The 20,436-nt window shown below is 36.8% G+C and overlaps 1 protein-coding gene and 1 pseudogene across 1 annotated transcript in view; one reads left to right on the top strand and one right to left on the bottom strand.

Annotated features, from left to right (window-relative positions):
• Positions 1–20,436, top strand: part of TAF4B (TATA-box binding protein associated factor 4b) — a 124,944-nt gene that overhangs the window by 69,545 nt on the left and 34,963 nt on the right. The window contains exons 12-13 of the mRNA XM_030336514.1: positions 663–788; positions 7,428–7,484. Of these exons, the coding sequence (XP_030192374.1) occupies positions 663–788; positions 7,428–7,484 (183 nt within the window). The remainder of the gene's footprint in view (positions 1–662; positions 789–7,427; positions 7,485–20,436) is intronic.
• LOC115528410 lies at positions 12,380–13,219 on the bottom strand (annotated as a pseudogene).

The raw sequence follows: 20,436 nt of genomic DNA, 5'->3' as shown, positions 1-20,436 counted from the left end.
GTTATGGCTCTCATTTATAAATTATCTACTTACTTTCTTTGACTTTAGTTTCTGTCCAAGTTCATAGCTTAAAGAAGTCCTCAAAACAAGGTTTAGGATATTAAATGTTTGCCATTTCATCTTATGTTCTATTTTGATTGAAGTTGTACTCACTTGTCAAGGTTAGACCAATCCAGCAATGGAAATGGGGGTGGTAACTTTCATCTTTGATGTATTTTTTAGTGAAGTGATTGTTTTTTTGTTTGGGATTTTTTTGTTTGGTTTTGATTTTGTCTTTGACAGGCCTGAGATTTCATTAAACATAGTAAGGTCTGCAGAGATGGGACAATAATTTAACTAAACAGATTTTAGATTATAGGTACATGCTTTCTACTTCTTGCTTTCTACTTCCTATTGTTAGGATTTGCTTGGCTTAATTCTCTTTTCTTCCCCCTTGCGGCTTTCTAGGAAAGCTCTGAAATTTGAATGCTTAATAACCTCTCAACTTTCAAGGATGACTAAGGTTTTTTTGTTGTTTGTATTATCAGAAATACAAATATTACATCTTGAAAATTTAGCTCCCTGTGTATGTTGGTATTATTGTCTTTAGCTGATTTATTAAACCTCATGTAGAATGTGTTGCCTAAGGATCATTAGGAATCTTTTTTTTTCTTTTTTTCCAGGCAAGTGAAAATTACATCCTGTCTAGTGATACCAGATCACAGCTCAAATTTCTTGAAAAGCTAGATCAATTGGAGAAGCAGAGAAAGGATTTAGAAGAAAGAGAAATGCTACTTAGGGTAGCCAAGGTAAGAGCCTACATGATTTATGATTGAACGTGGCCTGGCAAGGAGGTCAGAATTGGCTTTATTGTTGGTTGACTGTCTTGTTTTTATTAGGCTTTGAGATTTCTCTGAAGGATTTCTTGAAATGAGATTACTAATAAAGTCTCTCACAGCCAGGATAGTGTCATACAGTGACTGTCAGCTAATTTAGCTTAATGAGATATAATCTTTTATCTCCTCATTCTCAATTCCTGTGTGCCTAGGATCATACCTACTACCCTTAAGTAAAAATGTTTTTTAAAAATGCTCAAGGTCTTTTTAGGGATATAATTTGATATGTGCCAAGTTGAATCTGAGAGAGGAAAATTTGGAAATTTATGGGTAAAATTAGGATTAATTAGGATTATATGGAGCAAAATATAGCATGGGCAGAAATGGGTTAGAGAATGAAAGAACAGGTAAGAAGAAAAGTATTTATCTTATAAATATATATAACTATATTTATTTCCTTTCTTCTTTATTGAAACGTTTTCCTGAACTGTTAGTGCCTGATGGCCTGAAAGCCGGTTCTACCGTGGTTTGCATTTTGTTGCTTCACATTTCCTTGTAGTCCTAGGGCCTTTGCATGTAGTCATAAAGGTTGGGCACTAGACTTATTTTTTGTTTTAAACACCTTAGTTTTAAGTTTTAGTGTTATTGTCAGTCTCCCATATCAGAGTATTTGTTCCTAATCACATACGAATCACCTTTTTAAAAATTAATTTATTTTGCAGTATTTCATACTTACCAGGAAAGTTGCTGTACTGTACAAAGAATCCTCCTCTCCTTTTCTCAGATGCTCCCCATTTTTAACATTTTACCGCATTTTCTCCATCTCTATCCTTTCTGCACACACACACACACACACACACACACACACTATCATTATTCTCTTTCATTCCTTTGTCGTTCTTTCTTTGAATTCAGAGGTGTTTTTTTTGTTTGTTTGTTTTGTTTTTTTTTAGTATTTACAAGTAGTGCAATTATCTCTAATTAGCCTTTCTCTGAACCTTTTGAAAGCAGGCTTCAGCCATGATGTCCCATCATTGCTAAACATTCTAGCATGTATTTGTGAAAGCAGGACATTCTGCTGTATAACCCTCCAAATCAGGCTGTGAACAATATAACACTGCCATGTAATCCACAGACCCCATTCAGATTTCACCAGCTGTCTCGGCTCATTCTCCTTTTCCTCCATGGTTTATTCTTCCATTCAGCAATATGTGTTTTATTTGTTGCCCTCTCTTTTTCAGACTCCTTCAGTTAGATTTCTGACTTTCTCCCTCATGTCTTTGACAAGTTTCAGGAGTATAGGCCTTACCATCTATAGGGTGACTAATAATTCCTGGGTTCATCTGATATTTCCTCATGTCTTAGGTCATGAATTCTTGGCAGGAATATATACATTCTTCCCAGCTGATTATCTCAAAAGGCAACCTTGATCACCCAGTTGTGTGGGTGCCTGTCAATTCTCTTCATTTTAAATTTGCCACTTTCCCTTTTCTAATCAGTTTTTCGTAGGAAGACATTCCAGGATTATATCAGTATCCCCTTCCTCATCAAACCTCTGTATATCCACTTTAGCACCCATAGATGGTGTCTACCTGAATCAGTCATTTCTATGATGGGCACAACTTATAAATACGCAAATAGTGATTTTTAAATTCTCATCCTCTTCTACGTTTATTAGCATTCTACTATGTGGAAGAGCTTTCCTTTCTCTTTTATTCATTTGTTCATGCATTCATTCATTGATATCCGTATGGGCTCTTGGATTTCTGTGTGATTCAACAGGTTGTAATCCATTACTATTAATTATTATTTTGATGCTCAAATTCCTCCTGAGTGGGAGACCCTTCCAGCTGGCACTTTTCTCTGTTACTCATGTTTCCCATCGTTCCCTGAGCTTGTCCTTACTTTCTGACACAAGATGTTCCAGGCCCAGCTTTTGCTTGTCCTTCCTCAGCCCTGGAATCAGCCATTTCCCCTAAAGAATCTTGTGTCTTTTTAGTTGAGGATGTTGTCCAGAAACCAAGAGTAGAGCTTACAGTGTGCTCATTGCTAATGGGGTGTCATCACATGTAGGCCCTGTCAAGTGGACACATCTAGGAAACATACGTATGATGTATATGTATGTACCCAGGTATCTATATATACACAAACATACATTTGTAACTATTTGTGTGTATATGTTCTAAAACCATAATTTATATGGATACCTCCGACTCCAATATCTTAGGACTTTTTCTAGCCTAAACCTTTCCATGTTTATAAATACTTTCTCCTTAGTCAGATACTTGACTCTTGTTATCCTCAATTTATTTTCTTATGTGCTCAATTTACTTACTTGCTCCGTGTAACTAATCTCCAAAACAGCCATGCTGGCTGCCTTCTCTGTCTGCTACCACTGTTTCCCCTGCCTTCATTTCATTGCCTGTGTAATTAGTAGCCATACTCACTGGCCATGCCTTGGTCGGTCTCCCCAGCCCTTCATCACCCCGCATTCTTGGCCACTGGTCTGTAACTTCATGTCCCCAACCCTCACAAGGAAGTGGTGCACCACAACCTTATCACTGTGCTGTTTCTCACTGCCTCAGTCCCCATGCTGACCCCTCTTGAGCTGGGAAGGACAGCTGGGGCAGGAAGATGCTCTTCCTTGAGCTGTCAAGTATTATAAGCAAGCACACAGTCAATGTGATGAGGTGGTTTATTCATATTTAATTTCCAATTACTGTGCTGTAAACAAAGTCATAAACTATTAAATACTTGTTTAGTTATTATTGGATATAATATAGTCTCATTCTCTCTTGGTTTTTCTTCCCTTGCCAGACTTCTAAATATTAGAGTACCCCAGGTTTTATGATTTTCCTCCCCACTCAAAATACCTTTTACTCTTAATAGGTTTTCCTAACTTAGTAAACAACACAATTGTTTTCCTTGATGTTCAAACCAGAAAACTTAGGAGTCACCTTTAACTCCTTTTCCTCTCCCTACATCCAGTTTACTTCCTGTTCTGTTTCCCAGATGTAGTCTTCATCGTCTCTTTATCACCAGTGTCACCTCTCTGGTCTAAGTCATCTTTCACTTGGACTTTTGTAATGTCTCCTAACTGATCTTGTTTTCCTTTTACAATCTGTTTTTCATACTCTTGTCAGAATAGTGTTTTCATAACAAATCATGTGTGCCTCTATTACTTGAAAACCTCAGTGACTTCCTCTTGCATTTAAAATAAAATCCAAACTTCTTACCAGATCTTAAAAGGTACCCACCTCCCTCTCTGAGCTCATTCCTATCCCTCCCTTCTTCACTCGTTTTGCTCCAGTCTTGCTGACCTTCTTTGAGGGTGCCAAGTGTGCATCTTAGCTAATTAGGTATCTAAACCTGAAAGTTGAGTTCCTGTGTCCTACATCTGCTCTGGTCTTCATCCTCTCAGAAAGTTGGAATTCTCACCCTTCCAGTTGCTTAGAGTAGAATCCTAGGAAATCATCCTTAATTCTCTTTACTTCACACCTTATATCCAGTCCATCAATAAATCTGCCTCAAATATATTTCAACCTGATCATTTATCATCATCTTCTCTGTTATGACACTAGTCCAAGCTGCCCTTCTCTTTTTCTAAAACAATGGTTGCTTTAGGGGCTCCTTGGTGGCTCATTTGGTTGAATGTCCAACTCTTGGTTTCGTCTCAGGTCATGATCTCACAGTTTTGTGAGTTCGAGCCCCACATCAGGCTCTGTGCTGATCAGCACAGAGCCTGCTTGGGATATTCTCTCTCTCTCTCTCCCTCCCTCCCTCCCTCCCTCCCTCCCTCCCTCCCTCCCTCCCCGACTCCCTCGGTCTCTGTCTCTCTCAATAAATAAATAAACCTAAAAAAATAAAACAATGGTTGTTTTAGAGTAGTCTCCTCCATTGTTCTGTGTGCCTGTACCTCCAACCTTGGGTCCCTACGGTTCTGCATCCACTGCATAGCAGCCCGAGTGATCTAAGGTGTTGTATCAGTGGCATCTCACTCCTATGCTCCAAGCCCTATAGTGGCTTTTTCTTATAACTAGAATTAAACCCCAACTCCTTTTCATGGCCTGTGTGGTCTCCAATCCATCTCTTTCAACTTTTCTCTATGTTCTAGCTACCTGGGCCTTCTTTCTTTACTTAATTTTTAAAGTTTGTTTATTTATTTTGAGAAAGAGAGCACACAATGCACGAGCTTGTGAGTAGGGGAGGGGCAGAGAGAGGGAGAGAGGGAATCTCAAGCAGGCTCCACACTGTCAGCTCTAAGCCTGACATAGAGCTCATGAGATCATGACCTGAGACAAAATCAGGAGTCGGATGCTCAACTGACTGAGCCACCCAGGCACTCCTCTTTCACCAAGCTTATTCCATTTTAAGTCTTTTGCAATGACTGTGCCTTTTGCTTGGCGTATTCTTCCCCCATATCTTTGCATGGCCGCCTCCTTCTTGTCATTCCGATCTCTACTCAAATATCACTTCTTTCAGATGTCTTTTCTCCCTTCCTAGCTAAAGAAGTACTACCCCCCCCCACACTCCTTCCTCTATTACATATTTTATTTTATTTTATTTTTATTTTTATTTGAGAGAGAGGGCAGGGTAGAGGAGGTGGGGGAGAGAGAGAATGTTAAGCAGGCTCCATGCTCATCACAGAGCCTGCTTAACAGAACTTGACCCCATGACCCTGGGATCGTGACCTGAGCCAAAATCAAGAGATGGATGGCCACCTGACTGAGCTGTGCAGGTGCCCCCAATTTTATTTTCTTTAATATAACTTATCACTATCAGTAATTGTTTTTTTATTTTCCCCATCATAAATGCTTTACAAATCATAACTGTATTTAATTTTTATAAAATTTATTGTTTTATTATTTTCTTAAATATAAGTCTCTTGAAAGCAGGACTTCATCTTGTTATTTCATTTCTGTATCTCCAGGCTCAAAATAGGCACATAGAGTAGAATTTATACTATGAATAATCATTAAATACTGTTTGACTGACGAAGACTTGCTACTCAAATGTACCCATTTCATACTGGGGCAAAAATTATATACTCACAAATACATAAACACATATATATGTACATACACATGTTTTTATATAAGTGCATATATACACACTGCTTGTCTCTTAATATAAGTGGAATAATAAGGATTTTATCTTAGTTTGGGCTGAAGTGAAGTTGTTTTAACAGATAGGGGACGGGGCGCCTGGGTAGCTCAGTCGGTTGGGCCTCTGACTTCAGATCAGGTCATGATCTCATAGTGCATGGGTTCGGGCTCCTCAATGGGTTCTGTGCTGACAGCTCAGAGCCTGGAGCCTGCTTCAGATTCTGTGTCTCCCTCTCTCTCTCTGCCCTTCTGCTCATATACTGTCTCTGTCTCTCAAAAATATATAATCATTTTTTAAAAAGTTTAATAGAAAGGGGACAAAATGAAGAAAATTATTAGCTTTGGTGGAGTCTTATGTGGTATTTAATTAAGGTGTTTAAAATTACAAGGCACTTTTAAATCTAAACGGTTTCTTTCTTTCCTTAACAAAAATACCAATAAATCAGTAAAATGTATCCAGTAAATTTAGTAAATAAGAAAATACCTTTAGCTTTTATTTTGTTAGCTACCTTTAGGTAGCTGATGTTCCATTTCATAGAACAAATATTCAGATTTATAAGGAGTTAGATAACTTTGTTACAGAAAAAAGAATACTCTGCAGCATATTTTTCAGTGGACAAATGTTCATAGTTTCAGAAATGAAGTTCCTTACTGTTGGTTTCATCATAGTATTACATACAGAAGATAGTTTTCTCCTTACAGCAATCCTGTAAGATTATTCATTTTTGGAATGTTGAATTGAATGAATCAGTATGGAAAGGAATATTTAATAAACATTTATTGGGCATTTAATTGTGCACAGCATTCAAGTAAGTGCTGTGGAGGACCCAGGGATGACAAGATACTCTAATGAAAACACTGGGGTGTATTTCCTACTTAATTTTTTAAAATTCTACTTTTAAAGAGATAGTGATTTGGTTCAAAGTCCATCAGGTTCCTGATTTTATGTGATTTATTTTTAAGTTTTTATTTTAATTCCAGTTAATTAGCATACAGTGTTAATATTAAATTATATGCCAGTTAATCAGGCATCCGGTATAGTGATTCAACAGTTTTATACATTGATTTTAATAGTCTTGGTTTTAATAGTCCTTGAAATACCATAGGTTTTTCCAAAATGGCTTCACCTGAAGATTAGCCAGTGTTGATTGCTTTCCTTCATTTGAGCCAACAATTATCCTTCTATTCTTTTCCTTCATCTGTACCATCCGTTTTTTAATTTTTAGTGTTCTAACAAGAACAGCGTCATGCCTCAACTGGACCTGACTGACATCGTTAGCATCATTTTCAGTATAAGCTTCCTTGGGGCTAGAGCCGCAGCAGCCGGCCCAGATGATGGGAGGGAGGGGGCGTAACGGAGGGAGTGCACCAGACTGGATTGAGGCATTTTCCCCCGGAGCTAAGGTTTTCAATCACTAGAGAAAATTGTCATTTATTAAATATTTAACGGCAACTATGGTGTTTAGATGCTAGTAATTTCTATTAAAATTTTCTTTTCCTTTGATAGAGTCGTTCCAATAAAGAAGATCCAGAACAGCTGAGATTAAAGCAGAAAGCCAAAGAGGTAGGACTTTCAAGTTACCATGCTTGTCTTTGTGTTGGAGGGAAGGTTGGCAGCTCTCTCCTGGCAATTAGGTCAGGGTTTATTTTGCTGTTGCATACCATTTGCAGAAGCCTTGGGGAAGGACAGGAACTGCTCAAGGCAAGGGCAGTACTTCAAATGAGGTCAATGAGTTATGTGCTCTCTTTTTAAAATTTATTTTCAAGGCTTAGGCCTGTCTAGAAATGGCTCTTTGTAAACTACAGTGGTGTACTTGGAGGAATATAATGTGGGATTAAAAAAAGAAAAAAAAAAAAAGAAACTTCTGAGATTTAGCATCTGGGACTGTACAATAGGCTACATTTTTCCAGGGTAATTGTTCGTTTTGTAAATCTGATACTGCTTATAATTCTTTGGCTGGGAGGTGGTACTGGGATTTAGTTTTAAATGGAAAACGCCTCTGGCTTTTAATTTTCTGGGCCCAGCAGTTTTCTGTTCTGGAATGGAGCCCTTGTTTCACACAGTTCATGTTTAGCTGCAGGGGTTTTAGTTTATAGCTTAGACTGGTTAAGCTTTTACTCCCAGAGGCCTCTGCATAGCAACTGTAGAAATCAACAAATAAGTTCATTTATGTCTGCAGCCTCCTCTCAGTAGCTGACTTTTTACATTTCCCAATATCCATTTCCTGACTTTTCTAGCCCCAGAGAAAAAAGCTCCACTAATTGGAGCTTATTTTAATTGAGCCTTAATATTGGATCTCACTGGAGTTGCCCCCAGAGCTGCTGAGAACAGAAGGAAATGAAAGTACCTAAGGTTGAAGATGTGGTGTGTGTTTGGGTGTGTGTGAAATTTTTCACTTGACCTACAGATTCTTTTCCCTGCTGAATAAATCATCAAGCCTGTTCACATTTCTGATTAAGGATCTGACAGCAGACGATAATAAAGACAATTGAGGTGTGAGACGTGTGATATGGAGCTGAAGAAATTGGTTTCTATAGTTACTTGACTGATTTCATGCAATTTTTAAGGATCTTTGTGCTAAATAAGAGTGATTTCCTGAGCAACCTTTTTCCTTAACTGTGCCTCTTGAACTATGAAATTTGTTGTTGCTTAACATTGCAGCACTCGGCTCCTAGGTGCCAGCAGCAGCAGGTTATTTATGAATGTTTTCAAGGCCCTTATTGTTTGGATTAATGTAGGAGCTGAGGCAAAACAAATGGAAATCTAGTAAGATTCTTACAATCAGTGTGGTATGTTTTCACTAAAATAGAGAAGGAAAATGCATGAACTCTGGATGGAGAGGTTTCTTCTGGATTGAGATGAGGAGAACTGGAAAGGGAGAACATTAGAAAGGATTGAAGTCAGACACATTTCAACAACAGAACACTTCTAATACTCATTTCTGTTCAGCAGAAAATTTATCTAAAGATGTTATCTGAAAAAATTAGTATGAGAACTATACCCATTACCCTCTTTAAGCAAGCCTGGCTTCATAGGTTATTTGGGAATGGACAACCTATTGTTCTGAAACACAAGCATTCCTCTTTGTTTCAATTAAGGACTGATTAGATGCTTATCTTACTTTCTTGTGATTCCACCCCCTTTTGGGAAAACACATATCAGAAAGCTTGCCCTTTTATCTTTAAAAATCTTATCCCATCTTTTCCTTTTTCAAAAACCTTCATTAACATCTGGATTGATTAATTTTTCCTTCAGGTTTGTATGGGATGGTTTTGTTTGGTTGGTTTTTCTTTTAATATTGTGTTTAATTGTTCCCTGAGGGATGAATAGGTGGACAGTATTTTTCAAAGAAAATTGTAAAAGTAAATATGCAAAAAAAAAAAAGAAAAAAGGTACCTCTCTTATGAGAGCAGGTGGTAGCAAACCTGTTTTTTCCCCTCTTTTTGCGCCTCCATTTATTTTTTTCCTAGCAAGATTTAAAGGACTGTATAATTTCTTTCCAAAATATTTTGAAAGTTTTCTAGTTGCATACTATCCTAAATCTTTCAATTAAAAAAAAAAAATCAAATACACTGGCCTCATTCCAAGAACAGAGCCACTTTGTATTGGTTGCAAACGTTTGATGAAACTGCAGTATTGTCATTTTTGTGACATTTCCTTTGCCCCCTAGAGCTTTTAATAACTTTAGTATTCTAAGGGTCTCTAATTTAGAATCAAACTCACAGGGATACCATATTGTGTTTCGTTGCAAAAGTCATTGACTCTATCTTAATATAGTTGAACTGTTCTCTTGTGTGGTAATTTGTAAGGTTATCACTTGGGATGTGCTAATTGTTATCACACTGGTATAAACTATAAAGCTTTCATTTGTGATTTTTTGGTATTTGGTCTGTCTGGGAAGTTTTCTTTGTTCAGCTGTGAAAATTAGCATGGATTCCTTTCAGTTGCTCAATTTAAAATTTGTTTGCTTTCTTTTTCCAGGTAACTAGCTACCTACCAATCTAGTCATAGGAAGTAGATTAAGGAGAATACCTTATGAATGCAGAACTCCAGATAACTATTTAGAGAAGTTGTAGGCTTTGTTGATCCTGAGAAATGTTTCAGCAATGTTTCTCACGTAAATATTAAATAACTTGAATCGCCTTCATACATAATTTTATGATCTATGGTGGTTTCAACCGTTAAGGATAGAGTTTTGATCTTGATCATTTCTCCTGGGTGTTTTCTTCTCTATTAATACCATTTTTGAGTCTGTTCATTTCTTTTTTGCATTCTGGGTATAAGGACAAACTGTGTTAAATCAGGCAGGTTTTTATAAACGTGTCTAATAATTTTTTTTTTCATCCTTCCCATCGACTTCCAATTTTGACATTCTTATTTGGAGCTTAAAAAAAATAGGCTGCCCTTGGGATTTGCCTCCATTCTAGTCTCAGTCCATTGAAGTGGCTCCTTCTGCATACTGTTCTTATTGACCTGACAGGTTATCTGTCTGTTTGAAAACCTTATTGTTGTCTGGCTAAAATGTCTATGGATATCCTTGTAATTCAGACATCTTAGTCTCAACTTTGGGGCTGTTTCCTGCCCCCCTCCTCCCTTTTTCTATTTTTGCCTGAGGAAAAAAGCAACAATATTTTAGAGTGTAAGCACTCTATTGTAACTTTATATTTTAAATATCAGTACTTTTAAATTCTGGTTTAAAAATTTTTTCCTACGTATGTTTCCTAAAATCGAAGTACTGACATTCTTCCATTTTACCATCTATTTGTGAAAAGTTTTAGATGGATTACTAATTGCCAAATTCTAACTTCAAGCAGGTAGGTACATCTTTGTTTAATGCAGCTGTAGGCTTATCGAAATATGTGCTGTGTGTCCTAGATTATCATCTAGCCTTCGATGTTTTCCGTTCTTACCACATCATCCAGAATTCTGAGGAGCAAGCCACCTGACCTTAGAGTTCATACATCCTGATTCCTTAAACATTTGTTATATATACTGTGACCCTTCTTTCCTTTTGAATATATCCTTTTTCTCCTTTGGGAAATGTGAATTCAGCACATCTGTGCAGAATGAGACAAAGAATTCATTTACTTCCTTTTAACAACTCCTAGCATTCCCACTTTCATTTGTTACCAGACAATAGAGGAAAGAAAAAGGAATGCAAGACCTGTACCTGCTGGCACTTAGCTTCACAGGGCAACCAGTAGAAACTGTTATTTTGGTATGAAGAAGACAAAAGATTTTTTTTTTTTAATTTTTTCTATGTTTATTTATTGCAAGAAAGTGCCTGCACTTGAGCAGAAAAAGGACAGAGAGAGAGAATCCCAAGCAGGCTCTGTGCTGTCAGCACAGAGCCCAATACGGGGCTCGATCCCACAAACTGACATCATGACCTGAGTCAAAACCAAGGGTCAGACACTTAATCAATTGAGCCACCCAGGAAGCCCCTTAGATGAAACATTTAAAGATACAGCGTCTGTGAGATGTGATAGTTAAGGCTGTTAAATTATAGCAATTTGTATTTAAACTTATGCTAGTTCTGCATGAGTGAAAACTCATGGAACACTGGACAGGACAAAATGAAACTTGTCATTTTAAATATGTGTGTGTGTGTGTGTGTGTGTGTGTGTACACATATACATTTTTTTTGGTCCTTAAGAATCTATTTTAGCAATCCAGTTAATTTAGTATGGAGAAGACATTTGTAAAATGACAAGTTGTAAAAAGCTTGTGTACATAGAGAAACAGATGCAGACATTTCAAAGCATTGATAGTCTAGGACAGAGGTTCTCAAACTTTGGTGGACATGAGTATTATCTGGAGGGTTTGTTAAAATACAGATTGCTGCCCCCCCCCCCCGCCCCCTTCCTAGTTTATGATGCAGTAGGTCTGGGCGAGGCTTGAGAGTTTACATTTCTAACAGATTTCCAGGTAATTCGCTATTGCTGCTGCTCCTCTGGAAATCACACTTAGAACCATTGGTCTAGGAGGAGAAGGAAGAGGACCTTTAAAATCCACCACTTTTATTTTCCCGTTGACTAAATGGTCATAGAAGGTCAAACAAAATACTGTGGTTTGGGAATCTAAGAGTTGGCATCTTGAACTGGCATTGTTCAGTTACCATTCAGTAAATTCTCTTCTGGGAGCTGAGAAATGGATATTTTCTCAAGAGATGTATATTGGTTGTATCTCTTGATTGGTGTACCTTACATAGGAAAGATAGTATTTTATTTAGAGCTTCATCAGAAGGTTACATAGGTTAATTTGGAAGTATAGGATCTGTGTGGCCTGAGGGACATTCTACCCTTTTGGTAGAAGAGGTATGTATTATAAGAGAAATAGCATTGAACTAGAAGTCAAGAGTCTTCAATTCTAGATTCAACCTGCCATTGACTACATCTCACTTTGGGGAAGTTACTTTACTTCTTGAACTTAACCCAGTTTCCTTTTTTCTTTTTTTCAAACATCACAAGTAAGATTTTTTATTTGTCACCATTAAATGTCTGAATTTTAAACAGATTCTTGGACTGATGGCTCATATCCATCAGCTTGTTCAACTTCAGCACCAGTGTCATCCCCAGTAGCTTTTCCAGAACTACTGCCTTCACCATGAAGCTCCATGAGCTTTCCCAGTTCAAACTTGGGCTTCTTGAGCATTTTTACTTTTCTAACAAAGACATCATGGAGTGGATAAATAGACTGACAAGCCTTCTCTGTGTCTTTTCCAATGCTGTCTGGAATCAGTTTATTGACCACTTCTTTCAAGTAATTTGTCTGCACCTCTCGGGTCATGATTTCCATGATCTTTTTCCTAATTTGGCAGACCTATTGGTGCTGAGCATAAGAGGTCTTCCAAATCCAATTGTGGCGTTTTTTAGTAAAACCGGCACAAAAGAAGCGAAGAAATTACCCACTGGTAGTCTTGACATCAACATGAGTTTCAATCATGGTCTGCCATTTTTTGACCATGGAGCACATTTTGTCCCGGGTAAGATCCATGCCATGGAAATTAGTCAGGTTTTGCCCTGAACATCTTCAGTAATTAGCTTCAATTTCCCACATGCAACTTCATCATTCTCCAGATCAGCAAGGCTTACTTCAAACACACGACCCTTGAGGCCATCAGATGCAATTTTGGTTCCTTGAGTTCTTGTGACTAGTGTTTTCCCAATATTTCTTATATTAAACATTGCTGGTGCTTTTACATCATACCAATCTTTCTTTGAAAATGGATCAACCACTTTTTTCTTGGCTCCCTTTTTGCCGCCTTTCGTAAGATGCTTATTCTTGCTGACCACCATGTGGCACTGCTCAGGGAGCCAAAAGGGCCCCAGTTTCCTCTTATAGTTGATCCTTGAACAACACAGGAGTTAAGGTCACTATCCCCCTGTGCAGTCAAAAATCTATGTATAACTTTTGACTCTCCCCAAATATATCTACTAATAACCTTCTGTTGATAGAAAACCTTACTGGTAAAATAAACAGTTGATTAAAACATTTTTGTCTGTTCTATATATTATATACTATATTCTTATTCTAAAGTAAGCTAGAGAAAAAATATTATTAAGAAAATCTTAAAGAAGAGAAAATACATTTCTAGTACTGCACTGTATCCCGAAAAATCATGTATAAGTAGACCCATGCATTAAAACCCTTGTTGTTCAGACCCTATTTAAAATGAACAGAGGGGTGCCTGGATGGCTCAGTCTGTTAAATGTCTGACTCTTGATTTCTGCTCAGGTCATGATCTCATGGGTCATGGGTTTGGGTCCTGCATTGGGCTCTGCTCTGACAGTGTGGAGCCTGCTTGGGATTCTCTGTCTCCCTGCCCCTCCCCAGCTTGCATGCTGCTCCCCCCCTCCTCAAAATAAATTAAAAAAAATAATAATAAAATAAAGTGAATATAACAGCACATGTTCTGCTTGTGTAACATAGCTGTCATAATTTAGGGAAAGGTGAGGTGTAAAAGGAAAAATAGTTACTTAAAAACATTAGCTATAGAAACATTTAAGATAGATGCCATCAAGCTCTTAAATAAGCTCGATACTGACCCATGGATATGTAATTTTTTTTCCTTTGTTTTTTTTTCTTTCAAGAAGACTGGAAAGAAGGTTGAAAAAAAAGAATGTAAGGGGAAGACATGGAGGGGGAGGGTTCTGTACTCTAATACAAATTATATTTGTTTTAAACAATATAGAAATCAAGTATTGTGTTTAAGTCTAAGGAAGAAAGTGTCTAATTGAGATCAGAGAATGTGCTATTTACTGAAATGTACAGATGGATTAGAAGAGCAGACTAGCAAGGCATTGGACTCTACATTCCAGATCCCAAGTATCTCAGGTGTTCTGGACAGTATCTTGACATCATAAGAACTAGCATTAGTGGTTGGGAGAAAAAAAAATACTCAGACCATGTATAGTTAGGTTTGGTGGATTGCCTGCCTAATACTTGTCTTTTAGGGGTTGAAAGTGATACTATGTTTCTATTGTTGTATCCCTGAATTTTAGGTGAGATGGGGGGGGGTAGTTATTGTTTTTTAACTTGCTTTGTTGGTTCTGTTGGTTTAGAATTCATTTGTTAATGGTGTTTAGTGTGGTATTTTTTGCTTCTTTTGTAGTATAATATTTTAGGATTTAACCTTGTTTTCCCCAGTAAGTTGCAGTAATTTAGAAGTGATTATTAACATTGTTGAGAATTTTAGAGTTTGGCCAATTAATTTTTACAAAGCATATCTAAAATTCTACCTAAATGTTTACTATTTAAAAAACATCTATTGGTGGTAGGGTTTTATTATTTCTATGTACACATAACGTTAACTGTGAAATCCAAGCAACACACTATTCGTAATTCTTTGCAGAATTCAAAACTAGATAGCGTACTTTATTTCTCTTATTTTTTCAGATTCTTTCAAATATTCCTATTTAGTGGCAATAGCTATTTTCATTGCTACTAATGTATGTTTTTTGGACAGCATACATAAGCTCTGGGGGAGACATTAACTCATCTCTCAACTCTGTCCTTTATACCTTATTATCACTTTCTAAAAGTTCATAGCAAAATCAGACTGAAGATGATAGCACTTCATATTTCTGGATCATTTGTTTTGAAGGACAGCTCTGCTGTTGTCTCTTGTACTTTCAGCACCTGCCTTTTTTTTTTTTTTTTTTTTTTTTTTTATTAAATATCTTGCCTGCCTTAAGCATGAAAAAGAAACACAGTTTTGAATTTCCCATAGTGTCAGTGTCATAATTATCTAAATAATTTAGTCCTTCCTGTTAATAATGTCCTTGTGTCCGTGGAGGGACTTGACTATATAATACTTGATTTATTCATTCTTTATGTGTCTCCTCTAATTCTGCTTCAGTTTTGCTTTCCTTTTTCATTAATTTTTTAAAAAATCTTTTGTCTTTCAAAATTATGTGCTTAGCATCAAGAAGTACCTCTGTTGAACTTTACATCTGAGAGTTTGTGTGATCTTTAAGGTAATCTGTTAATGTGTTTTGGACTTGATTAAAGTGACTATTATCATAGTTGTACTTAAAAATGAACAGAGACAGATACTAAACATCAGGAATAAGATAATCTTCAACCACCATTGCTCTGTTGCTCTCTAGGGCACTGACTTGGATTTTAGGGGACCTATGCTTGTTATCAGAGAAGACTGTGATAAGGGAAATGAAGGCTTCTGCCTTTTTCATTAGCCATAGGAAGGAGTAAGGGTACTCTTAAAAGAGAACTTGCCAAGCCTGTTAGATCTTTTTGGACCAAAGTGTGTGTTGCTGGTGTAAGTAAGCAAGCAGGCTTTAAGTTTTATGAAACAAAGCTTAGTAGGAATATAATTTAACAGAAACCTGTTGTCAGAATTCTGGTTAAACCAGCTTTTAAAGGTTTCAGTTGGTGAAGTAAAAACACTTCCGACTGTCTCTCCCACTGAATACAGCTATAAAACCTGAACAGAATGCATGGAGAGGCTACGACGGTTTTGAAAATAGTAGGCAAATTGGGGAAAAAGATGAGACTTCAAAATACCACTAATCCAGCAGTGAGTTTGCCATCCCTCCTGCACCTCCCCACCCCCATTCTTCCTGCTGCTTACTGTTGACATGGACAGTCACAGATATATATGGCAAAGCAGAGTAACTAAAGCCCCCAGCTTTCTGGCCAGAGGACAGAAAGAGGAGACTAGGGAACCAGAAATTACTGGGAAGATTGTGAAATGGGAAGAGCTCAGGAAAGCAAGCCTGTATTATTATTTTGGACTCCTAGGCCCACTCTTTTTTTTTTTTTTCCCAACGTTTATTTATTTTGGGACAGAGAGAGACAGAGCATGAACGGGGGAGGGGCAGAGAGAGAGGGAGACACAGAATCGGAAACAGGCTCCAGGCTCCGAGCCATCAGCCCAGAGCCCGACGCGGGGCTCGAACTCACGGACCGCGAGATCGTGACCTGGCTGAAGTCGGACGCTTAACCGACTGCGCCACCCAGGCGCCCCGACCTAGGCCCACTCTTGAGTGACACATTTGTCATATGTGAATCTGATTCTAATCAGCATACATAAAGACTTTAAGAATGGAACTAACAGGGGAGATTAGTAGCTCAGTTGGCTAAGCATCAGACTTTAGTTCATGGTCTAACAGTTCAGGTCATGATCTCACAGTTCATGGGTTCAAGCCCCACATCGGGTTCTGTGCTGACAACTCAGAGCCTGGAGCCTTCTTTGGATTCTGTGTGTGTGTCTCTCTCTGCCCCTCCCTTGCTAGTGCTCTGTGTCTCAAAAATGAATAAACATTAAAAAAAAAAAAAAAGAAGTGGAACTAACAGAGCAATGCTAGGTCCCAGACTGACCACCAAGTGGTACACATTTGGGACATATCCAGTGAGCACTACAAAGGCTTTGAAAACTGAACTCGTGTTGGAGCTTGAGCTAACAGAAGATACATTGGAACTTGCGGCCTAAATCTAACTGACCTGTTCTGCATACTAAAATTAAAATGTCATATTCCAAAGGATTTAAAGAAGACCCAGAGTCTTATAATATTTAAAATATTCAGGGTACTATTCAAAATTACTTGACTTAAAGAATCAGGAATAAATTTCTTTTTTTTTTTTTTTTTTTTTTTTTTTTTTTTTTTTTTTTTTTCAGCGTTTATTTATTTTTGGGACAGAGAGAGACAGAGCATGAATGGGGGAGGGGCAGAGAGAGAGGGAGACACAGAATCGGAAACAGGCTCCAGGCTCTGAGCCATCAGCCCAGAGCCCGACGCGGGGCTCGAACTCACGGACCGCGAGATCGTGACCTGGTTGAAGTCGGACGCTTAACCGACTGCGCCACCCAGGCGCCCCAGGAATAAATTTCTAAAATAGAAATTTTATTTTATTTTATTTTTTAAATGGAAATTTTAGAACTGAAGATAATAGTAATCAAAATAAAACACTTGGCTGGATAGTTGAAAAGAGACAAAAGAGGAAAGAGTCAGTGAACTTGAAGATGGACAAGTAGAATTTATCTAATCCAAAAACTAAGGAGAAAACTGATCAAAAACAAAAAACAGAAAAACAGAGCCCCAGAGACCTGTGGGACAATGACCAAGGTCTGGCATTAATGTTATTGAAGTCCCAGAAGAGAAAGAGTAAGATACTAAAAATATGTTTGGAAAAATAATGGCTAACAACCTCCCAAATTTAGAAAGACATAAACCTAAAGATTCCAGGTCTGTGAACCCCCAAACAGGTTAATCACAGAGAAAGTCAGATTCAGTTCCATCTAAGAAAACTAAAGACAGAGAAAAAATTCTTGAAACTAGCTAGAGAGGTGTACACTTGTCTAATAAGGAACAGCAATTCAAGTGATTGTAGATTTCTTATCAGAAACCATGGAAACCAAAAGAAAGTAGCAAAATATTTGTAAAGTGCTGTAAGAAAAAAACTGTCAACCAACCCAGAATGCTATATATCCTGTGAAAATACCCTGCAGTAATAAAGGTGAAATAAAGACAGTGCAGGAACAAGAATAGAATCTTTTGCCAGTAAACCTACTCTAAAAAAAAAAAAAAAAAAAATGCTTAAGGAAATTGAAGTTCTTCAGAATGAAGTGAAAATGATACCAAAGGAAAATTTTAAACATTAGGAATTAAGAAAAAGCAACAGAAATGGTATATAGTCTGCTTTTAAGCTTTTTAAAATATTAAAAATAAAAATTCTAACATTGTCAGGGATTTTCAGTGTATACATATGTAATATATAAGAAAATTATAACAAAGTGTGGGGAGTAAAATGATATAAGGTATCTGTATTCCACTTGAATTGGTAAATTATGGATTCTAAGTAGACTGAAATTTAATTTTTTTTTAAACGTTTATTTACTTTTGAGACAGAGACAGAGCGTGAACGGGGGAGGGTCAGAGAGAGAGAGGGAGACACAGAATCTGAAACAGGCTCCAGGCTCTGAGCTGTCAGCACAGAGCCCGACGCGGGGCTCGAACTCACGAGCCGTGAGATCATGACCTGAGCCGAAGTTGGACGCTTAACTGACTGAGCCACCCAGGTGCCCCGCTAAGTAGACTGAAATTTTAAGTAAGTATACTGTAATTTCTAAAGCCACCACTTAAAAAAAAATCTATGGATATAGTAAAAAACAATAGGTAAATTAAAGTGAAATATTTAAAGTTCAGATAACCCAAAAGAAGTAGGAAAAGGGAAACAGAAATGAAAAACAGAAGGAACAAACAGAAAAGAAATAATAAAATGGTAGACCTAAATCCAAAAACATCTAAGTTGTTCTATTAAGTGTAAATGATCTAAATATACGAGTTAAAAGATAGAGATTGTCAGAATGGATTTCAAAACCATGACTAAATTATATGTTTACAAAGAGACCCATTTCAAATGTAATTTGATTCAAATGTAATCCTTCAAAGGATAGGAAGAATGCTTATGTTAGAGAAGAAGAAGGGTCTCAAATTAATAATCTAAGCTTTTAATTTAAGATACTGGTAAAAGGGGAGCAATATACATCCAAAGCAAGCAGAAGAAGGTAAATAATAAAGATAAAAGCAGAAATCAATGACTTTGAGAACAAAAGGAAAAAATAGAGACAATAAAACCAAAAGCTAGTTCTTTTATGATAAAATTGACAAATCTCTAATTAGACTGAGAAAGAAAAAAGATGTAAATCACCAATATCAGGAAAAAAAAAGAGGTGGAAATCACTACAGACCCTGCAGGGTAAGGAAATACAAAAGAACAACTCCATGCAAGTAGTTCAACAACTTAGATGAAATGACCAGTTTTTTCAAAAGCACCATCTGTCAAAACTTAGCCAAGTGAGGTAGCTAGCCTCAGTAGTTTTGTAATTATTAAAGTTAATTTATAGTTAAAACCTTTCAATGAAGAAATCTCCAGGCTTAGATCATTTTACTTATTAGTAAATTCTCCCAAAAATTTATAGAAGAATTAATACTGTGTCTCCACAATTTCTTTCAGGAAACAGAAGAGTTAGGAACTCTTCCAGTTCATTTTATGAGACCAGTATTATCCTGATAACTAACCAGAAAAACATTACAAAATAGGAAAACATTTTAGTATCCTTTGTGAACATAGAAGTAAACATCTTCAACAAAATATTAGCAAATCAAATGTAGCAATGTATAAAAAATAATATATCATGACCAAGTGGAGTTTACCCCCCCAGGAATGCAAAGCTGTGTTAAAATTAAAAAATCAGTGAATGTAATCTACCATATTAACAATCTAAGAAAGATCATATCAATTAATGCAGAAATACATTAGATGGATTTCAATATGTATTAATAAGAATAACTTTCAAAAATCTAGGAATGAAGAGGACTTCCTTAACCTGATAAAGTGCAACTATTGAAACCCTACTATTAACATTATTCTTAATGATGAAATGACTGAATGCTTTCTTCCAGAGATTAGGAAAAAGGCAAGGATGTCTGTTTTCATCACTATTACTCAGTGTTATATTGCCCAGACAATAAGGCAACAAAAAGAAAAATAGAGAAATTAAATATAAATAGTGTGGTTTTTTTGTTCTCTTAACCATGTCTTTTGTAGTGCAAGAATGTTTCTAATTTGTATGAAGTCTAATTTGTCAGGTTCTTTTTTTTTTTTTTTTTTAAAGGACCTGTTTTGGGTGTTCTGTCTTAAGACGTGAGATTTCAGAAAACCAAAGTATACTTTGCAGAGTGGGAGAAAATGTTTTACTACATAGGTAGGGAATTTTGATGACAGAGGTCAATTTAAAAACTTTTTATTTGTTGTGACTATCTTGCAGATGCTAATTTTCTCCAGGGAAAGACTTAAAAAATATAGCTGATTGTTTGATTTGTGCTGCAGGATACATTAATTAAAATCGCATTTTGTCACCTGAAGTTCCAGATTATGACAGCATCAGACTCTGAAACTATCTATACTTTTTAAAAGGCCAATGGTTCTTAGTTAAATTTTTTTTTTATTTTTAGTTATGTTTTCTGCTTTACTAAAGACTCAGTTACCT

Source organism: Lynx canadensis, chromosome D3 (genome assembly GCF_007474595.2).
Source record: "Lynx canadensis isolate LIC74 chromosome D3, mLynCan4.pri.v2, whole genome shotgun sequence".
NCBI lineage: Eukaryota > Metazoa > Chordata > Mammalia > Carnivora > Felidae > Lynx > Lynx canadensis.
The sequence above is the reverse complement of the archived record's forward strand: the minus strand, read 5'-3'. Positions and strand labels throughout refer to the sequence as shown.